At 44.5% G+C, this 19,363-nt stretch overlaps 1 protein-coding gene across 2 annotated transcripts; it reads left to right on the top strand.

Moving 5' to 3' along the window:
• Positions 1–10,034: 10,034 nt before the first annotated feature.
• LOC309438325 (gallinacin-10-like) lies at positions 10,035–12,916 on the top strand (the record flags this gene model as incomplete). 2 transcript variants are annotated; one of them, XM_082049522.1, is made up of 3 exons in its annotated part: positions 10,035–10,145; positions 10,400–10,532; positions 12,637–12,916. In XM_082049522.1, the coding sequence occupies exons 1-3, from the start codon at positions 10,091–10,093 to the stop codon at positions 12,650–12,652; spliced, it is 204 nt and encodes a 67-aa protein (XP_081905648.1). In that variant the 5' UTR covers positions 10,035–10,090. The 2 variants fall into 2 exon arrangements, with proteins under 2 accessions (XP_081905648.1, XP_081905649.1); XM_082049523.1 differs by lacking the exon at positions 12,637–12,916 and having other exon boundaries at positions 10,400–10,536.
• Between the last annotated feature and the right edge of the window lie 6,447 nt (positions 12,917–19,363).

The raw sequence follows: 19,363 nt of genomic DNA, 5'->3' as shown, positions 1-19,363 counted from the left end.
AGAAAGGCAAGGGCGTCTGACTCCAAAAGAGGATTTCTACAAAAAGCCCAACCTGCAGTCTGCTGATCCATAGCAGGGCACATTACCCATTGCAGCACTGGCCTTTGTGAGCTCGTTACTCCGTGACAACATGTTGTCTTGTTGATATTTGTGTTTTCTTGCCCTCCGTCTTACCACCGCCACTTTGAGAAAAGTCTAGGTCTATCTGCTCTATACACTGCTGTTGGGTGGTTGAAGGTTGGGATAGGATCCTTTTGTGTATTCTTCCCTGCTCTGAATGAAATCAACTGTTTTCACCTCTCCTCATATCTCAAGTACCCAAGCCCCCCACTACCTTGGTGTCACTCACTGGACTTGCTTCACTACGTCAGTGTCTTTTTGTTGATTCTGTTGAAACACCTGGCTGTGAGGAAGTGAAAATGAGCCGTCGGGACTAGTCATAAGGATCTTTAACTCTGTACCTACTCTCTTCCTGGTCCCACATGTATTTCTTGGTGAGATGGACAGGGGGGACGGAGGGCTGAAAAAAAAAAAAAAAAATAAGAAAAGAAAAAAAAAGATACTCAAAGCTATGGGAATGACTTTATATGGGCTATATTTCATTAAAAGTAGCTGAACTCTTCTAAGGGCTCTTTAAAGGTGAACTTTAAAAGAGATAAACAGGAGGCATAACGCAAAGAGACAATGGAACGATGAGAAAGGCAAGAAATGAGTAGAGGGGAAAAAAGAATGTAGTTTCTCCAGCTGTACCCACATCAGGGGTGCGTCCTCCCACAAACAGGTCCAGGCTGCTACTCCTGGGCCAGGATGGGACATCTACCACCACTCTGGGCAACTCTCATTGTAAAAGATTTCTTCCTCATGTCTGGCCTGAATCTCCCCTCCTTTAGTTTAAAACCATCACCCCTTGTCCTGTCACAACAGGCCCTGCTCAAAAGTCCATCCCCATCTTTCTTATCGACCCCTTTTAAGTACAGAAAGGCCACACTAAGGTCTCCCCAGAGCTTCTCTTCTCCAGCTGAACAGCCCAACACTCTCAGCCTGTGCTCCCAGCAGAGCTGTTCCAGCCTCGGATCATTTCTGGGGCTCCTCTGGCCGCTCTCCAGCAGTTCCATGTATGTCCTGTGCTGAGGACCCCAGAGCTGGACACAGAACTTCAGGTGGGCCCTGGTCTGACTTGGCAGCCCAGAGGTCTCTGCCTCCTAGGTCCTGCCTAAAGACCAGTGATCCATGGGGTGACATATTTTTGCATTGATAAGGAGTTAGGCTCTTTGCCAAAGTTTAGACGTGCTCTTTGTACCAACACCCACAATACCATACACAGTGCCCCTGTGAAGGGCTGGAGAGGAAGGTGAAGGGTGGGTGAAGCTGTGTTTTACACGCCCAGCAAAGACGTGGGCGTGAAAACTGTACAGAAGACTATTGAGAAACGCAGCCCGTAATGCCGCTAGCAAGTCTTGGCCTTTCCAAAGGTCATTTGCCTGGCAGTGTCTGGCTCATTACCCAGGAGGAATTCCATCCTAGGCATGGTTTCCCAGCAAAGTCATGCACAAGGGAGCAGGAGCTATTAGCCGTGGGTGGCTGTGTGGAGGCGTTTATGCAGAAGGCTGGAAGTGACCCTGTTAGCTGTGGTGGGTTTAGGTCCCTGTAAACAGCCTTGAGCATTTTGTCAGCTTCAGCAGATGAAAATCAGACTGGCTTATGACCTATAGGGTTGTTTGTGAACAAGGGAGTTCAAAAATGAACAACTCAATGGCTTCATTTTCCTTTTGAGGGATTCTTTCAGGCTGGCCTCTGCAGATGCTGCAGTATCAGTTCAAGCATGGGAGCCAAAGTGGTGGGGAAACACCATCCATGGATGGGTGGATGGAATAAAGAGAGAGGCAGAGAGCAGATTTACATGGTGCTCCCAGAGGCTTATCTACCCTTATCCTCACAGAGATATACAGGAGACAGAGACAGCAGCTATCAAGGAGACACTTAGGGTCTTGTCTCTGACCTCTAACAGATGGCATAGCCATATATATAGGTGTTTTCAACCCACTGAGGGCACAGTTGCAGCAAGAAAATTAACTGAAAATTGTCTTAAACTAGGAATTTGAAAGCAAACTTGTTGGTGGTGAAGGCACAAGAAAAGAGCTTGTGGTCCCCAGCCCGGTGCTGCCCCTTCTCCTCCCATCCCCAGCAGATGTAGCCCAGCAGGTGGTAGAAAGTAAATACCACATACACCCCCAGCCCCTGTGTGCATCACAAAATACACTGATTAGTTCATTGAAAATTGATTATGTACTTGATTACATTATGGTTTACATAAAATAAAGGAGGGAGATTCAGGCCAGACCTGAGGAAGAAATTGTTTACACTGAGGGTGGTGAGAGCCTGTCCCAGGTTGGCCAGAGAGGCGGTGGATGAACCATCCCTGGAGACATCCCAGGCCAGGCTGGACGGGGCTCTGAGCAACCTGAGCTGGTGAAGATGTCCCTGCTCATGGCAGGGGTGGCACCGGATGAGCTTTGAAGGTCCCTTCAACCCAAACCATTCTGTTTTTCTATGATCCTCCAACTGTTTTTTGCCTGTGATATTGACCTCAGAAGATGTGAGCTGCTTTCCAGAGGGCTAGAAATGAAATAACTAAGTAAATTGAAGTAACTAGGTTATTTATTATAAAGGAGTTCTCCAGGTGTCTTGTTTTCTTTGTTCTTTAAAGGATTATATTTGAAGTAATCTTTTATAGCTCCATGGACATATTTTGTTTGTTAGATTAGTGACACATTTCCTTTTAGCTTTAACCCTCACTGTGTGTCATCTGTCCAAGTAGATATCTGCAATGGTTGACTTCCAATGTGGGATTTAGATGTCTCTCACAAACACCTCATCACTGTGGCAGGCACAGGGAGGAAACCCCATGGCACTCCAAACCTTAATCAGGACACCAATCTTTGTAGGAGTAAATTGTCTTAATCCCAAAGTGTTTATAGCACATGAAATATTGCTAGCAGAAAGACAAAGAGGTGTTCCAGACAGCTGAGCTATGGGGAGAGGGAAGGCAGGCAACTGCTGGAACACCTTATTAAAGACTTATTTGAAGTTGGTACAAAACTAGACAAATATGAATACCTGTAATATGATTAGTTGCAAATACAGACTGGAAAGCTGTGTTTCTCTACTAGTAACAGTGCCTTTCTCTAGATCCTGAGATCTTGTGGCATGATGTGACCATGCCCATATGGTGCAACTGTCTCAGCCTCCAAAACAAGGTGACCATACCAGGCTGCCTACTGGAACAGTTCCTAGCCAGGGTGAATAACTGAAACAGCCCAGGAATTTTTGGCAGAGCTAGCAGAGGCTAAAACTGCCAGGGCTGTTCTAATAATTAAATATTTATGGATGATCAAGTTTCACTGATCATGTCCTGGCACTTTTTAATCTATTTGTACAGACACAGAGAGGTCAGCTGAATCACTGTTCAGACTCTGCTAACTGTATTAGGTACAACTCAACAGGTTATAAGGAGATTTTCGATGTAGCAGACACAACAGGCTTCTTTATTACACATGAAAACAAGCATTCATATGCAGGTGATGGTCAATGCCACGCTGACCTGTAATATATATATATATATATATATGACTCCAATTCCTGTGGCTGCAGTATTAGCAGCTTCATACCCAACAAGAGACAAAGGAGCTCCAGTGATTTCAGTTTTGATGATGACAGTACTAGAATCAACAGAAATCCACCCAACACGCCACAGGAATAGATATTTTGGTGTTGCACAGACAGAAGGATGTAGATGCTGCTCATCATCTAATGAAAACACTTCAGGTTTCTTAGATCATAGCCAACTGCACAGTAAGTAATTCCTAAAAATGAATGCTTCTGTGCTATTTCCTATACCATCCACACAGAAGCCTCAGAACCTTCCAGGAATAGCATCACTGCAGCAACAATAGCGCCATGTGACAGATCAGGAAAGTCATCGTGTAAGCCCGGAGAAATACTGGTCTTTTCTCCATAACACCCAGGAGATCCTCCCTCCCAGCCTTCCTCTCAAACACTGATTATTATTCTTTCTCGCTGCCCATCTTTACAGAGGAATCTGCCTTTTGCACAGGTTTTAGGGGCACAGAGGATATTACATTACAATGATTTTCAGCATTGTCCTGTGCAGACCTAGTCAATGTTGACTCACTGTATGGGTTGCAACATGAGGCCACATGCAACTGTGATCAAAGCAGCCAAGGGTAGGTAATAATTGACTTGGTTCCCAGACCTCAGCATTGCAGCATCCCTGAACCTGACGTGCACGGAGGCTCTGCAGCCTCCTCTCCTACCCACCTCAGTTTTATGCCTTTCCAGTGGTGCTAGCAAGTCTTTTGGACATCAGGATCCTTTAACTGCTCTTTGCTGTACTTTTCTTCCTCTAAAAGGTGTAAGGAGTTTAATAGAGGAGCTATCACAAGCACAGTGAGGACTGATGGAAGAAGAGGGGTTAAATGTGCCTGATGGTCTTTGCTTTGAGCCTTGTGCACCCATTTAGCCCACGTGAAATGGCATAAAACACTCTACTGACAACTCACGTGTCAGAATATTTTGCACAAGAGCAAAGTGTATCTGTTAGAGGATTTCCACTACGGCAACTCCATGGATGAAGCAACAACAGCCCTGGTGTTCCCATTACAATTGCCCTGTATGTACACGGTGATAATGATAAAACAAATGTAAAATTTCAGTCTATGTTCTTTTATCTTGTTTGCTAATTCTTGGAAGCACCAGAAAAAGGGCAGAATTGAAGAACATAGTACTGTCTTAATTAAGTAACTTATTCATGAGTAATGGAAGACGAAGCACTGCAAACATAAATCACACTTCATGTGTTGTAAGGATTTGTGCCATAATTAGGAAAGACAGGAGAATACTGAAGTATGTGCTGACATGAACTTTGTTTTAATGGGATGTAAGCATATGTTTTCCTAAATAACCATGTGCCTATGCGATTTTAAAGGCATACTTGGAGTGAAAATGGCAAAATCAAGTCCTACTAGTGACCAAATACATGTACCCCAATAAAAATAACTGTTCTCAAAAGTACAATAGTTCTTAGACTCTAAAGAAAAAAAGAAGTTTTGTCAGCCACTAGTTGTTAAGTTGTACTTTAGAGAATATATTTGAGAAAACGTTGAGGCAAAAAGCAATCAACACCACGTATGGTGTTTGTTATGAACTATTATGGGAGGTAGTTTGTCAACCAAGAAAGAAAGAGGAGAAGAAGAACGCCTGCCTTGCAGAAGACTAAAAAACCTACTCAGGCATTGTATGTACTTTTATCAGGATGAGGTGATGTTTGCAAGGGCTGGTCACACTCAACGTTACAGACTTCTTCGCAATATCACCTTCAGAAAGCTGTGCTGCTAGGGCAAAATTCAGCAAAAGTGGATTGCAAACGTCAAAACAGAAATATCTCTTCACACTTCACAGATTTACAAAATTGCCTCTTAGTAAATGGAGAGAAATGAAGGGAGCACCATTCTGAGGTGTTGTGTCCTTCATGATCATCCAGAGATCTGCCGATCTACCAAGTCCTCCTTTGCACTCAGCTGTTGGAACACAGACAAGGGAGCTTCTGCTATTATAAGATGCCCCTCTCATCCTGATCTTAAAAGCAAAATTAAATGTCTTTTGACTGTCAGGTGTGTCTTCCCTTTCTTTTGTTTGCTACCAATATACTCAAGGAATCTTTTATGTTTTATTTGCATTGCAGTATTCTTACATAAGGTTTTAAGTATTGTGCCCCCAACACGTGTTTACTCAGCTTGATTTTTTGGGGGTAGGTACCTACAACTGTGGGACACAGCTCCGTGCATACATTGTCATTTAGTGGCAAACAGCTTGCACCTGTCTTTATTTTTACTAGGACCCAAGGACATGGAATTTTCCTATAGCTCTGAATGACATTTTCAGAATACTACAAGTTAGGAGGGTTTAAAGTATTCCTCACTTTCCTAATGAACTGCAAGAAATAAGGTTGTTTACAAGATACATGAATGCTATGGTGATTTGCATCACCGAAATTTAAACGATTTAACTCTGATGATAGTTTTGTTGTGTTCCACACACAGGAAACCGTATAGCCCTGAAAACAAGCAGAGATTGTTCAAATAATGCCTATGATAGCAGAGTGGTCACCACCTTGCCCAGTGTCACATTCTGATTTTATTTGGGGAAACCACAACTTGTACCCAACATGAGCTTCTTTAGGGAGCAATCCCAGAATCCCAGAATGTCAGGGGTTGGAAGGGACCTGGAAAGCTCATCCAGTGCAATCCCCCCGCCAGAGCAGGAACACCCAGATGAGGTTACACAGGAAGGTGGCCAGGTGGGTTGAAATGTCTGCACAGAAGGAGACTCCACAACCTCCCTGGGCAGCCTGGTCCAGGCTCTGGCACCCTCACTGAGAAGAAGTTTCTTCTCAAATTTAAGGGGAACCTCTTGTGTTCCAGTTTGAACCCATTACCCCTTGTCCTACCATTGGTTGTCACCGAGAAGAGCCTGGCTCCATCCTCCTGACACTCACCCTTTCCATATTGATCACCATGAATGAGGTCACCCCTCAAGTCTCCTCTTCTCCAAGCTCCAGAGCTCCAGCTCCCTCAGCCTTTCCTCACACGGGAGATGCTCCACTCCCTTCAGCATCTTGATGGCTGCGCTGGACTCTCTCCAGCAGTTCCCTGTCCTTCTGGAACTGAGGGGCCACAACTGGACACAAGATTCCAGGTGTGGTCTCCCCAGGGCAGAGTAGAGGGGCAGGAGAACCTCTCTGGCCTACTGACCACCCCCTTCTAACCCACCCCAGGTACCATTGGCCTTCCTGGCCACAAGGGCCCAGTGCTGGCTCATGGTCATCCTGCTGTCCACCAGGACCCCCAGGTCCCTTTCCCCTACACTGCTCTCCAACAGCTCATTCCCCAACTTACACTGGAACCTGGAGTTGTTCCTGTCCATATACAAGACTCTACACTTTCCCTTCTTATATTTCATTAAATTTTTCCCTGCCCAACTCTCCAGCCTGTCCAGGTCTCTGCATGGCAGCACAGCTTCCAGTGTCACCACTCCTCCCAGCTTGGTGTCACCAGCAAACTTGCTGACAGTCACTCTATTCCCTTGTCCAAATCATTGATGAATACATTGAATAATACAGGCCCCAGTACTCACCCCTGAGGCACTCCACTAGATCCAGGCCTCCAACTGGACTCTGCCCCATTGACCACAACTCTCTGGCCTTTTCCCTTCAGCCAGTTCGCAGTCACCTCACTACTCGATCGTCCAGACCGCACTCCCTCAGTTTAGCTGTGAAGATGCTGTGGGAGACTGTGTCAAATGCCTTACTGAAGTCAAGGTAGACCACATCCACCGCCCTGCCATCATCCATCCACCTCGTTATGTCCTCATAAAAGTCAATGAGGCTGGTCAAGCATGACTTCCCCTTGGTGAAGCCATGTTGACCGCACCTAATGACCCTCTTATGCTTGATATGCCTTGAGATGGCACCAAAGATAAGTCGTTCCATCAGTTTCCCAGGGATGGAGGTGAGGCTAACTGGTCTATAGTTACCCAGGTCCTCCTTCCTGCCCTTTTTGAAGACTGGAGTGACAATGACCACTCAAAAAACACACTTCTGTTTGCAAAACATCATAACACTGTTGTCCCATCTATATGAAAAGCAGATGGGTAGAAAATCACATTTCCATGGATCTTCCTCCATAAAAAACCAATGGGTTTTGTTTCCTGGTTTCTTCATATTCATTTTCCAGGTCTCTCTGTCAGGGCATCCCACTGACACCTTTCTGAAAGAGAAAACAGAAGAGAGATAAATCAAGTATCAGTTAGAAATGGGGAAAGCGGGAGAGTTGCTGGAAGAAAAAAAAAAAAAAATCTTTTTCTAAGCAAGGACACAAAAAAAAGGACATTCTGGAGTGCTTGGTGGTTTTTTCTGGTATTTAGATTTTATGGGTGGAAGAGGTAAATCAGTGTTTATTTTACTGTTATTCGCTGCATGAACACTTAGGTAACTCACCTTGTTAGTACTTTCTCAGCTGCTTAAGCCTGCCTGTTATTTTGCAGATTAAACATAAACAACAGTAACATTTTAATCCTACAAATAATTCTCAGAACAAAAATACCATTAACTCCCAGTTAAATATAATAAATGAGGTAATAAGGAAGCAAACCGCTCAACCAGAATACCAGAGCTAGGAACTGAAGAAACATTTGGGCTTTGACAGAGATTAACCTGTTTATTATGTGCAAAGGGAGGATTCTCAAGGGTGCACAGCTGTTCCAGTCATTTGACATCTACAAGCCCAGGATTTTGTGAAGAAAATCCTTCAGTACAATGATCTCCTAACCAATGCTTCTCAGAAAATTTACAGCTCTGAAGTGAAGAAAAAGAAGATATTGCACTTCGAGGCATTATGTCTGACTAGATTCTTATGGAATCAGCTCATTCTCCCAACCTTTTGGGGCAATAAGTGGGGAAACAAAAGAAGATGTCAAAAGCTGGAAAAAAAGCAAAGCACTCAAGGTTGGATGTAAGTGAGAATTAAAGGAGGGACAGAATCACAGAATCACAGAATATCAGGGATTGGAAGGGACCTGGAAAGCTCATCCAGTCCAATCCCCCCGCCGGAGCAGGAACACCCAGATGAGGTTACACAGGAAGGTGTCCAGGCGGGTTGGAATGTCTGCAGAGAAGGAGACTCCACAACCTCCCTGGGCAGCCTGGTCCAGGCTCTGGCACCCTCACTGAGAAGAAGTTTCTTCTCATATTTAAGTGGAACCTCTTGTGTTCCAGTTTGAACCCATTACCCCTTGTCCTACCATTGGTTGTCACCGAGAAGAGCCTGGCTCCATCCTCCTGACACTCACCCTTTCCATATTGATCACCATGAATGAGGTCACCCCTCAAGTCTCCTCTTCTCCAAGCTCCAGAGCCCCAGCTCCCTCAGCCTTTCCTCCCACGGGAGATGCTCCACTCCCTTCAGCATCTTGGTGGCTGCGCTGGACTCTCTCCCGCAGTTCCCTGTCCTGCTGGAACTGAGGGGCCACAACTGGACACAAGATTCCAGGTGTGGTCTCCCCAGGGCAGAGCAGAGGGGCAGGAGAACCTCTCTGACCTACTGACCACCCCCTTCTAACCCACCCCAGGTACCATTGGCCTTCCTGGCCACAAGGGCCCAGTGCTGGCTCATGATCATCCTGCTGTCCACCAGGACCCCCAGGTCCCTTTCCCCTACACTGCTCTCCAACAGCTCATTCCCCAACTTACACTGGAATCTGGAGTTGTTCCTGTCCATATACAAGACTCTACACTTTCCCTTCTTATATTTCATTAAATTTTTCCCTGCCCAACTCTCCAGCCTGTCCAGGTCTCTGCATGGCAGCACAGCTTCCAGTGTCAGCCACTCCTCCCAGCTTGGTGTCTGACTTTGTGTCAGCCCTCTGCAGCGGGGGAGGATGTCCTGAAACCTGTTTAAAAAGTGACAAAGCAAAGTTACATCATCTGAAATGTTTCCCAATGCTTTCCTCTGCCTTTGACATCATCTGCCTGGTGACAGAAATGGGGAGAAAAAGACAAAATGTTATGTGACTTGTCAGCAAGTGACGGATCCAGGGTCAACACTGGGATTAGACTCCAACCTTGGCTGACTCCCATGCCCCCTCCTTCACCCATCCCCATGTCTGTGTTGGGAACCGGTCTGCAAAATCCATGCGAACAAGTGCAGCTCGTTGGGGCTTGGCTGATGGTCACGTTATGTAACCAGCGTGGCCAGTGGAAATTCACCCTTGGGGGCTGCAACATGTTCGCCACACATTTTATTGCAGCCCGCGATCAGGGGGATCACCATTCTGCTTTCTGGAAGGTTGGTCACAGTTACTGATTGACAAACCACTCAGCCATCAACTTCACATGATCACACAGACCCTATAAATACCAAGGACCTTTCCTAACCTCTTCCACAAGCAAATTTCATCCTCCATTGGTCTTTCGGGTGCTTTACAGGAGAAGACAGTCCACAAACAACTGGTAGCCATGAGGATCCTCTACCTGCTCTTCGCTGTTTTCCTCCTCTTCCAGGCTGCTCCAGGTGAGAAGAAAATAAATTCTACAAAGAATGAAAGGGCTTTATAAGGAGAAGTATGAGCATAGGAGGAAGAGAGCACTCACCACCCAGCAGACAAAATATGATGGTGTTGGGATGGTGCTACGCAGCGATGGGACCAAGAACATCTGTGCTCATGGGGGATGTCTTCCTAAAACGCGACACATGATTTATTGCATATTTATCCATTATAAGCTTAGGCTGAAAATGAATATTTTGACGTTTTCCCCTTCCCACAGGTTCTGCAGATCCTATTTTTCCTGACACCGCAGCGTGCAGGAGCCAGGGGAGTTTCTGCCGTGCTGGAGCATGCCCACCCACCTTCACCGTATCGGGGTCGTGCCACGGGGGGTTGCTGGTCTGCTGTTCAAAGTAAGTGCTGCAGGACCAAAGGGCATCAGAGGGCGTTTTTGTTCTGCCGTTTTATCTACTGTTTGTAGATACAATTCAACATATTATTTGAATAATACGCACAACTCCATGGAGCATGTAGAACAGCCATTTGTGAGCAAGTCCCGATGGAGGATGAACAGGTATACATCGTAGATGAATGTTTAAGGAGACAATTCATTCCGATGGAAGTTATGCATGAGATACGAAGTTCAGGAGGGTCAAAATTTCCCAGAATTCCTTATTTTTCCCCTTATTTTAAATTCTGATACGGATTTTTTTTTCCCCCCAAGAAATTGCAAGGAAAATATCTCACAGTATTTTCACCCATGAATGGAAACAATGTCACCTCCCTCTCTTTGTTCTTTTCATTTCTAAAATTACCTAGAAAATTAAATTTTAAAGGAGAAATAATGTTCACAGAACCCTGTTTCTTGTTCTCCTCTCATCTCTTGTTCCTCCCATCCACCACTGTGCAGCTTCTAGAAAGGTGAAGAAGAGTGAATTTGTTAGTGACTGGAGACAACTGGGTGTGCATTTCACTTTTGACTTCGGAGGCCACTTTCTAATGATGTTTGGAGTTTCCCTTGTAGAAAGATGTTTTATTTCCTTAAGGTTTTGAATGTGATTTTGAGGAACGTATTTTAGCTTAGAATTAAACATATTTCTCAAGGATTTAATTCTTAATAATTTTGTTCCACTTAGAGCCACATGACAAGCATTGCCAGCTGCAGTGACTATCACATACACTGAATTGAGTGGCAAATTAGAAGAGGTTCCTCTGTCTTTTGGTGAAAATGACAGGTGTGATGACATAATAGGAGATGTTCAGGCAGATCCTCAGACACTGATGTGACTGGACAGAGCCTGGTTCAAAATAAAGGAAAGACTCAGACACGTAATTCCTGAATTTTCCAGAATTCCTTATTCTGTTATTTATAAAATTTCCAGGGTTTAAATATTCCCAGAAACTGAAGCAAATGCAATGAGATTGTTCTAGGGAAGAGGTTTTGTAGCATTTGTCCAGCACATGGGGATCCTGAGCCAGGCAATGGTTTCAGGAAACACAAATCAAACCAATAACAAGACATGTTTGTTGCCAGCAGATGAAGATGCTAAGGAAGCATCCACTTAGGAACTCAGGAAAGTAAATGGTACAGAACCAGCCTGATATTAGATGGTTTCATAAGAGAATGACTCTATCCCTCTTTCTGCGAACAAACTTTCTCAAGAAGCAATTTCTACTGATGGCAAATAGACGGGTAGGAGCAGGTGGCAGATCTCCAACATCAAACTTCTGTAGGAACATCTGTTGGGCATCATCTGAAGAGAATTGGGGCTGGGAAAGGAACAATGACTCTTGGTTTTGGTTCCAGGTGTTAATTTTTCTGCAGAAACACTCTTTCTTAGAAGAGTGTACCCACAGGTGACATTGATGGATGTTAATATTCAGGATTAAAACTCTTCCTGTTGGGCTGTTAGATTTATACCTGACTTGATCAATACAGCAGAAGTTGAAACCAACTATGTATTCTAAAGTAAAATATAATTTTTTTTCCAACTGAGGGTTCAACCTACTGAAAAGAAATCTTTGAAATTAGACACAAAGTGTTCCATACAGTAAGCTACACTGAGATGCTCAGTGACATCTGAGGTGCCTTGGAGTATTTAAATCATATACACAATCTGGCTGAGATAGCTCATGATCCATGGGAAAACATCGCTTTTCGGAAGAGGTGTCTGGAGTCCAAGCACATACCCCAGAGCTCTTCAAATGGCCCTGGACTTGTGTGATTAAGTAATTAGATCAAATCTCTGATCTTTATTTTTGGGTGATCTGAATCAGAATTTTATTACTAGTGGAAATGCAACTACTTTGCCAGTGACCATAGCTCCCATGGACAGGATATCTGCAGACCTAGATACCCAGCACACATGTTGGCATCTAAATATAGGTTTCTAAACCTGCAGGCTGAACTCAACCTGTTCATTTATTCTGAAAGTTATTTAATGGGTATTGAGGCTTTTAGAGACTGAGCTTAGACTACACTTCAGCAAAATAACAAGATCCTTTGCATCCTTACAGGATTTTGGTAAAGTAAGAAGAGAAGGCTTTCCTGGGTCAGTGCTCTTGCACAAGCAACATTTCCTTTGCCTTGGAGAGGTGATTTGGATGGATTCCTCCTTTATCTAAACCCTCCTGTAATTGAGCATTGAAAGAAGCTTCCAGAGGTCACTCCTGTTGGCACACTGCTTCTGGAGATCCAGTTTTTCCTTCACTGAAGTCACTCCCTTTTCTGCTTTTAATACACAAGCCGCTTTGGCACCTTGGCCACCTGTTCCAGCCTACCTCACAGAGATGTTCAATCAGTTCAGGTTCATGCCGCTCTTGGAGGCTGTGAAGCAATATATATATTATTATTTTACTCACACACAAAAATAAATGTCTTCCTAAACCAAGAACTGTTGTCTCTTACTGTCACTAACAGGAATTTTCTCTGGGGTTTTAACTCTTGTTGGGTCATGTAATCTTTGCAAACAGATAAGTCCATGCAGACTCACATATTCCCAAGCGATTTGGAAAAGAGGATGGGTAGAACAGCAATGAGGTTTAATGATGATATTAAAATAATCAAGATGACCAAACTGAAAAATTAGTGTGAAGAGCTGTACAAGCAACTCTTGGTAGTAAGTGGATGACAAAATGGCAATCAAGAAACACCTCCGGTATTGCAAACCTTACATATGTATACATATATTCCTGACTTCATAAACACAGTGACAGGGGCTGAACTATCTCCATCCAGAAACAAGATCTGGGGCGATATATAGGCTGTTTTTGAAAACATCAAACCTGTGTTCAGCAGCAGTCATAAAAGGAAATTAAATGGTGTGTTTTATTCAGTAGTACAGATATAGCCATGAGCTCAATAGTGCTAAAAATGCAAAATCAAGATGTTTGTCATTGTTTCATCCAACAGTTACAGATGCACAAACAACTTCTTTTCTCCCATCACAGCTAGCCATAGAGGCCACAAGACCATTTTTTGGAGTTGATTTCCTACATCCATGTTGAAAAGAAGTTAGGGCAACACACAGCTGATTTCATCATCATTAGAAAAAAACTTGGAATTTTACCATTGCATTGTATCCTATTTTTAAGAAATTTAATTCATCCCCATGTTTCTGAATGTGGAGCTCTTTCAAGCCAAAGAAAGAGATGCTCATTCCCCACAACTGTAGCCTCTTTATTTTTTGTATCTGAAGAGTCTAAAAAGAACCCAAACCAAACCCAGAAAGGTAATAAGAAATCAAAAAAGTCAAATTACCACAGAGGTTGTGCAGCATTTTATTTACTTCTTCTTGTCTTAACTTCCTTATTGAAAGCTTGACAATGCTTCTGTCCAGTTAGTCTGAAGAGGACAACATGTTCAAATTTTCACTGTTATTTTGGAAATATCCTGCACCTGGTTTCTATAAACTGTATTTGTGCAAGGAAAAAACAAATCTCTTGACTTCTGCAGCTTTGGATCTGTCAAATGAAGTTAGATGACTTGCTTCTGAACCAATACCTACAATAATACCATATTCTGTGCTAAATGGCACCGAAGGGCCACATGTTCCACCTGCTTCTGAGGGTTCTTCAACAGAGAAGGTCTGAGGATATAGCAGGAATCCATTCTTGAAGCTGCCTTGAGTAATCTGCCTGACTGGAGTAACCTTACATTTGTATCAGCATCTAAAAAGTCCAGAAACAGTTTTCTGCTGAAATGTAAAACCACTCACCAGGTCTCTTGCCCTACAAATAGGACAGTTGCATTCTAGATGTGTACCAAAAACTGCTCCTGGTCTATGCTAATCCCTGAACCATGCCCAAGATTTGTCCACAAGATGTCTGGCTGACCCAAACAAATTTCCTGATAACATTTAAACAACATGCTAACCATTTAGCAAGCACATCTCACTGCCCATAACCTGGACCTGTTCACTTACTACTACAAATATAGATGATCTGTTCTCCATCCCTCGAGTTACTCCTGAAAATAATTTCTGGATGAATTTAGGATGGACTGAGCCTCATATTTCCTTCCTGTCCCAACAAAACACATCTCTAGTGCTTAAGTCATAAAGGTGTTAATCCAAACGGGGTAGTCTCCACTTCTGTCTCTAGATGTTTCACCTCAGCAACCATTCTCATTGCCATACATGGGTAATTTCAGGCTCACTTTCCTCTTTCTGCCCAATTTCCATGGAACCCATGGAGTCTCTTTCTCACTCCTGCACTTCCCAAATCCCCTGAGTGGAGTCTGGGCTTGGTCTCATGCAGGATGGGTCACACAGCTCTCCTGTGTCACTCACCCTCCAGAGACCTGCTTCTCCTGCACCAGTTTGCTGGCTTTTCTCTCTCATGCACTGAACACTGAGAGCTCTTCCCAATAAGCTCCTCATTTTGTGTTTACTGAGAACTTCCCCCCTAGGACATAATTGTGTTTTTTTCCCTTGGAGAGCTGACAGAAAGGTGAGTGATCCCAAACTGTTTGATAGTGCGGCTCAACATATGGCAGAAAAGAGATCTCTTGATTGATGTACACCTTCCAAAGCTAATGCAGGACCTCAGAAAACCTCCTAATTGAGCACCTGAAGAACAGAATTGTTTTCAAAATGGTGATTGGGATGAAGACCTTCCAAACATTTACTGATCAGTGGATTCTTCCTCTCACAGCTCTCTTCCACAGCAGGGAGTCAGATTGGAGATGTTCTCATGACCTTTCAGTCACTAATTCTGAAGTTCCCCCACTGAAACCCAGTTTCATGCATGAGCAGCCTCTATCAAGTGCTTCATCAAGGGGAACGAACATCATGTACCTTCCACCCACTGTCTGTAAACATCTGTGCCTCTCACCGTCATTTTTTTACTTGTACTTAACTTTGGGACAGGGGAGTTCAACATCACTGATGTTTCCACCTTTTTGTTTACTCCTGGACCATAGGAAATTTTCACTGAATTAATTCTCCCCATCTGCTCTGGCAGATTAGTTGCCCATTAGTTGCAATTAAAATCAGTGACTCTCCTTCAAGTCCAGTGACATTTGCACTTGATGCCCTGCAACTCAGATAACAGACCACAAATGGTAATTTCCCAAATTGAACAGGCAAACAGCAAACCAACAACCTCCTGAATGAACAGTGAGACAAAGTGATTAATTTACTCTTTCTGGGTGACAAATTGCCATTTCTTCACAAGGACAGATCCCATACGAAATCCCACACCCACTCCTTTGCTACCAGGTCAAATATTAACTCCAACAGACATGTCAAGACCTTCTCATCAGTAACAGCCCTACTGCTTTCTCTGCATGTTGATGACTCTTTGCCAGCATCTTCTCCTAGTGTTCAAGGAGACAGAATAATTATGGAATCATAGACTCATAGAACCATAGAATGTCCTGAGTTGGAAGGGACCCACAAGGATCATGGAGTCCAACTCCTGTCCCTGCACAGGACAATCCCACAGGTCACACCGTGTGTCTGAGGACTTTGTCCAGTCTCTTCTTGAACACTGTCAGGCTTGGAGCTGTGACACCTCCCTGGGGAGCCTGTTCAGTGTCCAGCACTGAAGGTGAAGAACCTTTTCCTCATGTCCAACTGACCCTCCCTGGCACATCTTCCTGCCATTCCCTCAGGTTCTGTCACTGGTCACCAAAGAGAAGAGCTCAACCCTGCCCCTCCTGCTCCCCTTGTGATGAAGCTGCAGCCACCACGAGCTCTCCCCTCAGTCTCCTCTTTTCCAGGCTGAACAAACCAAGTGACTTCAGCTGCTCCTCACATGGCTTCCCCTCCAAACCCTTCACCAACTTCATAGTCTCTTCCGGACACTCTCCAGTAGCTTTATATATATATATTTTTTTTTATACCGTGGGGCCCAAAACTACGCACAGTGCTCCAGGTGAGGCCACACCAGTGCAGAATGGGGCACCTTGCTCAGGCTCCCATTCCCTGGTATCAAGCAGTCTTCAAGGGGGCTGTCATGGCCCTGGGTGTATTTACCTTTCCTTGGAGGGAACCTGGACCCAGGACAAGCACTGATGCTGCTGCTTTCCAGCCGGAGCTGGGGGAAGGAGGTGATGAGGATGGAGATGTTCCGCCTTTCTTTCAATCTCCCTGATATTGTTTGCTTCCAAAGAACATTGAACAATGTCTGATGGCATGAGCCAGCCCCAGCAGGGTAAGATCAGCAGTTTCACTCCTCAAAACAAACAACCCTGCCCTTCGTGCTGCCTGGGACAGACAAGAGGAGAATTATGCAAGGAGTAGACAGGTGCATTTTCCTTCTCCATTAAATCCTATTATTTTTGCAAGCAAGCTTCACCCTTGATGGTGTTTGTATGGTTGGCCATGTTTTATGATCATGGACAGCCCCTTTCTTTCCCTTTTTCTGGCTATGCTCTGTTTTCAAAAGTGATACTGAGGGTGCATGTGGATGAGGTGCCTGTCTGAAACCTTGAGCAGGTGTCTTGGGTTGTGGGGTTCTGTCTATGCCCTAGATCACAGATCAGAAATCAGAGAGCTCATCAATGTTCCTTTTGTCCTGCTTAAAATAAATTCCCAGCACACACACAGACATAGAATGTTTTAACATCAAAGACTGACTCCTCAAAACTTATTTTCCCATGTTCAGAAGGAAAACAGAGGAGAGATGATATAGAATCCTTTCCCTATTGCCTGTCTGAAGCAAAAGCAGCAGGCAACACAGTAAAATGCATGAGGTGCATATTATTCCATCTCTTGTACCCCTCATCTGCATGTATGGGGTTGGTGAAGTTGCCAACTGTAAAGGCAACAGCCCACCACTGCCCACCCCAGTTCTCACAGCTGCCTGGCAGAGCTCTGAAGCTTCATTTTCTCATCATGTTCCCCAAGAACTTCATCACAGCAACCGTCGCCTGGCAGTCTGGGAGGTACAAAGGGAGGGAGATGTGTCCTTGAGACCCCCAGACATCTTCTGGGCGTTGTGCCCATCACACGAGACAGATGGATCTGAGGCTTCCCCTCCTTCCTTTGGAACTCAGGGGTCATGGTGCCCATTCTGTCTGTTCTACCAGTATTACATAGTCGCCCAACCTGCTGAGCAGGGATAAATGCTCATGAAGCATGGAGGAGCATTTGCCTCCTTTCCACCTGCATCCTCTTGACCCTCCTCAACCTCTTCACCTGCCCTTTGCTGTAAAGAAAATTTTTGCTTCTTTCTAAATCCAAGTTGTGACAGAATGAACTAATGTGTTTTTTCAGAGACTGAAGCACCCATTTCATGCCCTACACCCAATTTGTTGTGGTTGGTTTGCCAGACAGAGACCTCTCTGCCCTCTGTGCACAGACTATGCTCACCTCCTGCCATTATTCTCCGTTGCTTCAATCTGCTGCCCTCACTGAAGTGGTAAAAAATTAAGCACCCTCATGACTTGATTTCATTAATTATTCTTGGCTTATACGGTTTGTCTGGAAAAAAACCAAATCAACACACTCTTGCAGTTCTCGCATGTTTCAGGAGTGGAACTCTGGTGACACTTTCTCTGATCCATCTTATATACATCTGTTCCTTCACAGGCATGAAAAAAAAATCTAATTTTTTTCCTTTTTTTTCAGATACTGAAAAAGATTACAAGGTGATGAGAAATGTGGAGACACCACACACAACTAGACTTAGTATGTTGAATCTACGAAATCAGAAAGAGATGTGAGTCTCTTCATAAGCAGGTCAGGAAGGTGACTAGCAGAGAGGAAAAAAGTTATTAAATCAAAATCCTTTTGGGCAGAGAATGAGGAGATTCAGACTCTCCACAAAAGCTAGACTTTGGAAGAAGGTTCAGGCCACCAGAGTAGGGTATGGGAATTCAGTGACTGTAGCATCAGGGAGCCACACAACCTCACAATTTCAGGACAGAGCTTAGTTGATTGCCAAAAGGGAATTGGGATACAGTCTCCTATGGCAGTGTAGCACAGCACACACCACTGTCCCTTCCAGTCTTTTCTGTCTAATGACTTCTTCTACAAGTTTTGGTACAATTCCATGGCTAAAGTCACAAACATAAGATGTGGAGAGTAATGGAGCTCTGAGTCATTCTAGAGGAACATCTGGGAGACTGGAGCTACTACCATGTCTGCAGATTTCATAGGCAGGATGGGGAATATACACACTTTCACTCCTACCCTGCCTTCTTCAGTTGCAACCCTACAACTCCAAGACTGAAGAGCAAGAAGACTGAAGAGCAAGAAGATTGAAGAGCAAGGACTAAAGCTCTGATCCCTTTCTGCATTCAAGGAGGAGGGTTTGTTGCCTCCTTGTTTCACGCAGCCTTGCAGACCAGCTGCCGTGCCTTTAGAATCATAGAATCACAGAATCATTTTGGTTGGAAAAAACCTTTAAGATCATCGAATGCAAATGTTAACCTCACACTATGCTCACCGTGCCTGGCGGATGGCGAGAGGACTGGCTGACGCAAGGCCATGGCAAAGAGCCACAGGGCATCAGCAGATCTGCACAGTTGACACTATTGCAGATCACAGGAACCCACCTCCACTGTCCTCCAATCCCGTGTCCTCCCCGGGCGCAGCCCACCAGCTGGCACAGGGTGTGCAAGCATGGAGGGATTTGACTACTCAGGTCAGCCAGTGCGATTTGGTCATTGCTTAGCTCCGGGCATCTTCAGATGTGTCGGGTTGCAACATCTTTTTACATCATTGGTCTCTATAGTAATAGGGCAATGAACTCGCGGTTTTTCAGACAATCACTCCTCCGCCCCCCTAGTTCTCTG

Source organism: Streptopelia decaocto (assembly GCF_964273445.1).
Source record: "Streptopelia decaocto genome assembly, chromosome: 3".
Classification (NCBI taxonomy): Eukaryota; Metazoa; Chordata; class Aves; order Columbiformes; family Columbidae; genus Streptopelia; species Streptopelia decaocto.
This window is presented reverse-complemented; position numbering and strand designations above follow the sequence as displayed.